We start from the raw sequence: 8,737 nt of genomic DNA, 5'->3' as shown, positions 1-8,737 counted from the left end.
GGTTGCATGGCCTGAGTGAGTCAATCGTGAAAATGAAAACTGCTAACCCTAGGATATGTCCACAAGACCTATGAACCATAAATAGTAAGTGTCACGTGCAACGTAAACTGTCACGTGACCATGAAGCGCTGAACCCGTAACACAAGCTCCCCCCTTCCAACCGGCAAGACCCTTGACGATCACTCACCAAACTAACCCATCATCGCCCTCCACGGACACCCACATAGCCATAGACTGGGATGGTGGTGTGGGGTACGACCTCCCATTCCACGTCGAGATCCTCTTGGGGCTGAGGATGGAACTCGATGGGCGTCCAGTGCGAGATGGATCCGTCTTCATAGAGGACCGCCTTCAGTGCCTCGACCCCATCGGTAAGCCACCCAGGCTTCTTGATCATGGCGACGAGGGCTTGGAAGATGACCGGCGTGAACTCACGAGGTGTCTTGGTGTCTCCATAGTGGACTTGATCGGAGAATGTCCTGAAAAGTTCGACCTCGTACTGTTCAACGCCTTCTTCCTTGCCCGCGAAGCGAACGCTGACGATACGCATCCGGTTGGGTGTTGGATGCCAATTGTGCATGCCTGGAATGGGTGGCGGATAGAGCAAAGCGACCCATTGACTGAAGACGCGATGGGGTGAGTCTTCCGAGTAGAGGTGCCAGGCGATCTTCTGGTTGTCCCAAGTGAAGACGAAGGCGTGGAAGGTGGCGAAGTCGCCCGTGCCCGTACAGTGGACATAGAGACGATGGCCATCGCATTCCATAAGGAATGTTAGTGGCGTGGTGATGAAGACATCGTAAGGTGATGCTACGTCCGGGGCGATGAGCGATACCTGCCCTGCCGCTGGGTTGCTCGAAGACTTGACCGTTCGAGCGTACCTTATCTGCTCCTTGATGGTGTCTGCCGGTGCAGGTTGCGATCTATCCTCGGGTGTGGTGTTGTAGGGGTAGGTGACGCCAGGATGGTGGGGGTGGCCGGGTTGTTCTTCGTCGGCATTCCTTGCCTGTTCATCGTCTTCTCCCCAGGCTCTCCCCGTCGTCCAAGATCCTCCCGTCGTCCAACGACCTGTCTCATCTTCATCGTCTCCCCATCGTGCACTCCTCCATGATTCGGCCAGTGCTTCGTCGCTAATGTTGTTCAGGAGCGGGATGTCATCTCTGTCGCTGTCGATGAGGAGCCCTGGCTCGGATGCGCTGCGAGTGACTGTGGTGGTGACACGGATGTTAAGCGACGTGGGTGGAGGTGGCAGAGCGGGGTGATTCTCTTTGTCTCAAGGGTAGATTTCCTCGTAGAGTTCCCACTCGAGTAGGAGGAGGCAATGATCCAGTAGAGGGAAAGGAGGGCCGCTACTTATACCTTCGAGTAGCCGTTCCTCTTCTTCATACCAATCCGTGATGTGAATGTTCGCCATTCCCATACGTTCTTCCGCTGGTATTGTCATTGTTCTTGATACGGTACCGTGTATGACACTGAATGCATCCAGAGCGAATGAGAGTGCTGCTGGTAAGATATCAAAGTGTAGCGGATGATCTAGAGCGTACGACGGTGGGAGGATTCCCACTGGAAGGCCGGCGTAGACGGCTGTTAGGATAGTCCGGCGTCGATCTGGCTCTAGCCGGGGCAGGTGGAGTTCCTCCGTTAGGTACATTGGGTAGTTCATTCTCATGAACGTTCCCCATGTTCCGTCTAGGTCGATATCGACGTCGTCCTCTAGCGTTACCTTCGGCTTGTCCGTTTGGAATGGAAACGGGTAAGGGATTCTGATTAGCCCGCTGGGGCGAGGGGTTAGATATGGCTGTCGTCGAGTTGACCTGAAGCCGTCCAGGAGGTGGACTTCGTGGACATCGTCCGCTCTCTGGATGAGATGGTCCATCATGACTTGGATGGGTCGTGTTGAACTCGACGTTGGTATGGTCGAAGTCAGCAAGATCCTCGATGGCGAATCCAGCCCCTCTGATAGCGAGATAGACTCCGAGTTGCTGAAAGACCTGGTAACGATGATCGTGGGAGGAGTGGGATTCGACGTCTTTGAGAACTTCGATAAGATGCGCGAAAGTGGTGATAGCAGATTTGAGAAACTCGGGATGTTGCACAGGCATGAGGGCATGGACTGAGGGTTCAGGCCAAGTCGTGCTCCCTTTTATACTCGTTCAGCAGCTCTTCTGCATTGCCCATTTCCGTCTCTTTTACCCACGACCTTTCACTGAGTGGATATCCAGCCCATTTTACCAGATATTCGTTCTTGCTGCACCGTAGTCGGTGTCCAATTATAGACTCGATTTCAAATTCTTCCTCTCCTTCGATAAGATCCGGAGGCGGTGTTGAATAACTTTCCCCATGTGTATTGGTCTGCCGGTATGGCGTGAGCAGTGCCGCATGGAACACCGGATGGATCTTCCATGTCGCAGGAAGGTCTAACTTGAACGAGAGAGGTCCCAGAACCTCCTTGATCCTGAAGGGTCCTTCTCGCTTCGGTGCTAGCTTGTTCAATTTGTAAGGTCTTTTCAAATTGGTGGCTTCCAGCCAGACCTTGTCTCCTTTCTTGAACGTCGGAGATCCTCCTTTGATCCTGGCAGATACACGGGCTTTTGCCTTGATGATTCCTTCTGTGGCATCCTTGCGGACCATGCTAAGAAGCTTGAGTCTCGCATCCACGTCGGGGATCTCGTCCTGAGGGAACAGTTCTGGCATTCCTCGGGGCTCGTAGCCATACCATATTTCAAATGGTGACTTCTTCGTTACTGAATGAGTATGGAGATTGTGCGCGAACTCTGCTTCAGATAGGAATTGATTCCAGCGATGTGGTTGCTCCGCACAATACATTCGAAGATATGTTTCCAATTCTTGGTTCATTCGCTCCGTTTCGCCATCCGTCTGTGGATGATAAGCTGTGCTCATAGCTGACTTGATCTTGAGCGCATTGCACAGTGCTTGGAAGACTTTGGATGCGAATTGCGTTCCACGATCGGAGATGATCTTATCGGGTAACCCGAAGCGTTTCCAAACTTGTCGTCTGAATAGCTCGGCGATTTCCGAGGCCGTGATCGTCTTCTTGCAGGGACATAGAATTACCCCCTTACTAAGCCCATGGTCTACCACGACCATTATTGAATCGAAACCTTCACTTTTCGGTAAATCGGTAATAAAATCCACGCTAACTTGCTTGAAAGGTAGCGCATTGGGCGAAGGGCCGATGGGCTGTAGTGGAACTTTGACCTTGTTTCGAACAGCTTTAGATTGCTGGCAGGTGGCGCATCCATTGACGTAGCTTTGGATGAAGCGATACATTCCTGGCCACCAGAAATCTTTGCGCACTAGCTGATGCGTAACTCAGATTCCTGAATGACCATGGGGAGTGGCTTCATGGTATCGCTGAACAATTTCCTTCTTCAAGGCTGTATTGTTTGGGACATATACACGTCCATGGATGGTGATTAAACCATTGTCAGCATCCTTGATGTCGTCCTTTGTCATTCCTCGTGGAACTGGAAGTTCTTCCATTAGGCCGTCCTTATACGCAAGTACCGATGGGTCTTTTGTTAGTGCTTGTCAGATTTGTTCCGCCATATCTGTATCGATAGCACCAATAAAGAGATCGTCGGGTAACAGAATTGCAGGTGACTTGTTATCCTGGCGATTGTCTAATTTGGACAACCGTGAAAGCGCGTCCGCTTGCACCATTTGTCGTCCCGGTGTATGGACAATCTTGTAATTGAACATAGACAGGAAGAGTTGCCACCTTCGCTGTCTCGGGTTCAAGTCCTGCGGTTGCCTGAAGTACGTCAGATTCTTGTGATCTGTGCGTATGAGAAATGGCTCCTTTGTTCCGTCGAGATAGTGTCTCCATTCCTTGAGTGCGCGGATGATTCCTAGAAGCTCCTTATCATAGATTTGATAATTCCGTTCCGGATCGGAGAGCGACTTGGAATAATATGCGCAGGCATGGAGGTCACCATTATCGTCCTTCTGCATGAGGACTGCCCCTGTAGCGAAGTCCGATGCATCGGTTTCGATGACAAAAGGCTTGTCTTTGTCTGGCATAACCAGTATTGGTGCCTTGCCGAACTCGTTTTTGAGATGGTCGAAAGCAGCTTGTTCTTTGCTTGTCCAATGGAACACATTCCCGCCCTTGGTCTTAGTAAGATCAATTAAGGGTCTTGCCTGTTCAGAATAGTTCCGAATGAACTTTCGATAGAAGTTGGCGAATCCTAGAAATGCTCGCACTCCTTTTACACCCTTCGGAGCTTCCCATTTGATGATCCCATCGACTTTTGCTGGATCCATCTGAAGTCGTCCTGGGAGGAGAACTAGTCCTAGGAAGTCAGTGCACGTAGTCTTGAACACACATTTCTCCAGTTTGAGATGGAGGTCATTATCGACCATTTTCTTAATGACTCGTTCAAGCTTCTTTTCCAACTCCTTTTCGCTTTTGGCAAGGATGAGGATGTCATCCAGATAGCATAGTAGCCATCCCTCAGCAATTTCTTCTGCGAATATTTCGTTCATCATTCGCTGAAAGGTTGCCGGTGCATTGCACATTCCGAAGAACATGACTGTGGGTTCGAACAATCCTCGCTTGGTGATGAAGGCAGCCTTCCATTCGTCTCCTTGACGAATTCGGACATTGGTGTATGCTCCACGAATGTCAAGCTTCGCGAAATACTTGACATGGCGGAGTCGATCCATTAGGTCCGATATGAGTGGGAGTGGATAGGCGTCCTTAATCGTTCCTTCATTCGCATAGCGATAGTCCTGGCATGGACGAAGCCCGCCGTCTTTCTTTCCTACAAAGAAGAAAGGTGATGCCATCGCAGATTGCGAAGGACGAATATATCCTTTTGCAAGGTTTTCGTCGATAAAGGCATTCATAGCTTCTTCTTCTGGCTTTGATAGATTGTAGACCTTTCCTCGTTTAGGAACAAAGTCCGACTTGAAGTCTATGTTGTGATCGTAAGATCTATGCGGTGGTAACCGTTCTGATGCCTTTTCTTCGAAAATCTGCTTGTACTTGAGAAGGTACGATGGTATCGTCACTTTCTTCTTGGAATCCTTCTTCTTCTCGAGCATTTTCTTTTGCGCGAGTTCCTGCGCCTTGTTTGATGCCTTCCATAAGATTCCATCTTTCTTACTTGTTTGATGGGGATCTTTCTTGGCATTCGTTCGTCGCAGTGCAAGATACTGCATCTTCCTTTCTCCGGCCGAGCGATGTTCTTCTTCTTTGAACGTAACTTCTTGAAGTATGCCAGTATCAGGTTGATAGGCGAAAATAGCATCTTTTTCTCCTATTTCCTGATCCTCCAAGTACGGTGCTCCTTTTATGTATGCAAGCAAGAGGTCCGAATCAGCGGTTCCTGCTTCGTCTGGAGTAGGATCGACATCAGACCAGTCAATCCTTCTCAAGGTTCGCTTGGCTTTGGCTTTCTCCTTTTTGGTGATTGGAAGACGAACAGCGTCTTTATCTTTGAAAGGCCATGGTTCCTCGTCCGGTACGTCTTCTACATATTGACGGACCTTGACTTCACCCGTTTGCCAATTGATAATTGGGTTGTGATCATGAAGCCACGTATTGCCAATGATCACATCTTCTTTTCCTAAGTCGATGACAAGGAAGTCATCATTCCATTCGTACGTTCCTGCACGAACAGTTCCTTTGAATCGTTGGTTTGTAGAATTGATAGGACTTCCGTCGACACTACGAATCTTAACTTCCTTCTGCGATTTGAGAAGGTGGAGTCCTGCTTTCTTCGCAAACGATTCATTGATGAACATTCCTTTTGCTCCAGAATTGACTAGGGCTCTTGCTGGAATACTTCGGGTTCTTGTGCCATCGTAATCTTGGAAGACGATATTAAGGTATATTTCACTTCCTCGTTTGATATCGCCTCGTATGATTACTTCCTCGGGGACCGTTTCTTTATCTGGGTGCCACGAGATCCCGACGCGCACCCAATTCCAAAACCCTCTGGATCGTCTTTTTCCATGGGTGGTGGATATCGGCGTGCGTATTCGTATCTATCTGGATTGTCTCCGAATTCCAGAAGATCATCGAGATGGGGCATCGTCATATTGCGTTTCTTAATATGGTCTCCTCGCATTTTGAGTGCATCTTCCCGTCGTATCCTGGCGAGTTCTTCTTTGGGGATGAATCTATGGACCACATACTCTTCTTCTGAGTCACTGGATTCATCCTTGGTTCACCTGATTTTGCGAACTGTTTTGGTTTTAACAGGGCGAGTTCTTCGTACCCTGTGAACAACCGTTTCTTGTTCGGATACTTCTTCAGATTCTGATGATTTAGATTCTGATTCTTCCGATGATGAGGATTCTAATTCTTCCTGTTCCGACTCTTCCGAGTTATCCTCAGAGTCGCTTTCCTCGACCCTCTTTACTCGTCGTCGTTTCTTCTCCGTTCCCTTGGAGTAAGATTTAGTCGGCTTGGAAGTCTTTCTTCGTCTGCCAGATCCGGAGTATTTCTTCGTCCTGGAATTGGACGTCTTGGTCTTGGCATATGAAGTTGTCTTTCCTGAGCGATCTGGTGCCGGATCATATTCTGGACTTGTGCATTGTGCGGCGACATGTCCTGATTTTCCGCAGTTGTAGCAGAGTCCACCCACAGAACGTTTCTGATGGGTTTCTGGGGAGATCCGGTCAACGTCCATTGCATCAGGGTCCTTCTCCGTCCTTCTTCCGCTTCCTGAAGAGCCTGAGATGAACTTGAAGATATTTGTCTTTCCGCTATGAATGTCTTGGAGGTCCGTGACCTTTCTTGCGGCCTTGCATGCTGCTGCATAGGTCGTTGGCGGATTTTCTGTGATGAAGACTTTTTCTGCAAGTTTCTCATTAAGGCCTCACTTGAAGTGGATGAGCTTGGCGTATTCGTCGTCGATTTCGGCATATCGGTAGAGGATATCGAGATTTCCGATATACTCGTCGACGGTTTGTTTGTCCTGCTTGTACTTTCCTTCGAGAAGTACTTGCCAGGCTTGGTCCTTGGTCACGACACCTCCATATTTTTCGGTAAGCGTCATTTTGAAATCCTGGTACGTCCCAAGATTGCTGTGTTTCGCCATTTGGTTGGCTTCCCATGACTCGGCCCACTTTCCTGCTGTGGATGAGGAGTCGATTTGAGAGAGGACGAAGGCAATTTTGCTGAAGTCATCATTGTAGACTCCCGTGTTTGCCTGTAGGTATCGTTCCACGTTTCGGAGGAATGATGCATATTCTCGTTTGTCTCCTCTAAACTCCTTGATTTTTCCCATCTTCTTTTCCCGTGCCACTGGCTGCTTGGGGATTGCTCCCTGGTATTGTGCATAGAGTCCCAATGCTTGTTGGTACTCGTTCCAGACGGCATCGGTGCAGGTTCCGGGATGGACTGGTGGTCCGAGAGCCGGGTCATATTGTGCGTGTGTGGCCATACTTCCTGAGAACTGGAAGCTACCGGTTGGTCTTGATCCAGTTGAAACCGAATGTGTGATTCCAGGCGCGTTGGGTAGGTGGGGTGGCTGGTCCCTTCTGGGATGTGTGATTCCTGGATAATCTGGTCAAGTAGTATTGTCCGAGATAGATTTCTCGAGCGGGACTGCTCTTGTTCCGAGAGGATTAACTGGCTGTAATCCACCGGTTTCCTGTGAACGCCCTTCCTGTCATTCAACTTGGATTGATTCTCCTCATGGAAGTTCTGTTGCTTCGTCAAAGAGTCATAGAGATTCTTCGTCAAAGTGTTCCCTTCCGCGAAGAACTTGTCTTATCCTAAGATTCCTAGATTGCCTTCCCTGGGAAGGGCTTTTAGCACGTCTTCAACGTGTGCCTCAGATGAGGGCTTCTCTTCTGGATTACCACACGGGTAATCGCTAGTGCTTGAGTTCGTTCCTGTAACAAAAACTCCGCACTCCTGCCTTTTTGATCTTTGGTGGCCCTTAACCAATCTTGTACGCCTTTTGATTTGCCTGGTAACGTCAACCAGTCGGAGTCCTAGTCTCTTTTCTGACCTCGGTGATTCCTGTGCTCGCTTTTTAAAGTGCCCAGCTAGTCACTGCTCGCTTTTTAACGTGCCCAGCTAGTCACGTCGAACTCCTGCCTACTCCCGTTTGAGCGCTTGGTTGTTCTGGCTTTTGATTTCCTCTGCTTGGTGTCCTATAACCAATCGTCCTTCCTATCCGTGTCTTCTTGATTGAAAACCGGCCTCGGCAAGGTGTGGGTGCCTTCTTTCGGTGGCCCTTAACCGGCGTCTTCTATATACCCAGCGCCTCCGGTGAGGATGGGGCTCAAGTCGACACTGCCTTCAGCAGGTACCTTGCCGCAACAAGTACCCAGGTTCCGCTTCTCCGAGAATCTCCTGTCTGGCGAAGTACCGCCGCAACGGTTACTTCAGAGTGGTTCTCCCTGTTTTTCCCTCCGTGGGCGAAGTACTGCCACAACAGCTACTTCAGAGTGGTTCTCCCTGTTTTTCCAAGTGGTGTAGAGGCCGCAACGTGCACCGAGTTTCCCTAAAATTGGATACCCCTGTTTGAGGACTTGATGGAGTTGGTTTCTTCTGTAGCGTCCAAGTAGACCCCACTTCTTGTAAGTGGTTCTAAACCTAAACAGGTTGACCTATAGAAAAACCTCTTCCAAATGTTATGAAGTGTTCCCCGCTAGAACGTTCAGAACCACGTGTGCTTTCTCACACGTACTAGTCCACAACGTGGATGGAGACTTAGATATAGAATATACCTAACGCCTCCAATAGTCACACAGA

General features: G+C 49.3%; 1 protein-coding gene across 1 annotated transcript; it reads right to left on the bottom strand.

Moving 5' to 3' along the window:
- Positions 1-5,891: 5,891 nt before the first annotated feature.
- On the bottom strand, positions 5,892-7,415 carry LAESUDRAFT_754613 (uncharacterized protein; the record flags this gene model as incomplete). Its single annotated transcript, XM_040911908.1, has 4 exons — positions 5,892-6,188; positions 6,246-6,703; positions 6,762-6,784; positions 6,853-7,415. 4 exons carry the CDS (start codon positions 7,413-7,415, stop codon positions 5,892-5,894), a joined length of 1,341 nt encoding a protein of 446 aa, XP_040769754.1.
- Positions 7,416-8,737: the final 1,322 nt, after the last annotated feature.

The sequence above is a fragment of the Laetiporus sulphureus genome (genome assembly GCF_001632365.1).
Source record: "Laetiporus sulphureus 93-53 unplaced genomic scaffold LAESUscaffold_2, whole genome shotgun sequence".
NCBI classification, from domain to species: Eukaryota; Fungi; Basidiomycota; class Agaricomycetes; order Polyporales; family Laetiporaceae; genus Laetiporus; species Laetiporus sulphureus.
Note: the sequence above shows the minus strand (reverse complement) of the source record. Positions and strands in the feature narration are given on the sequence as shown.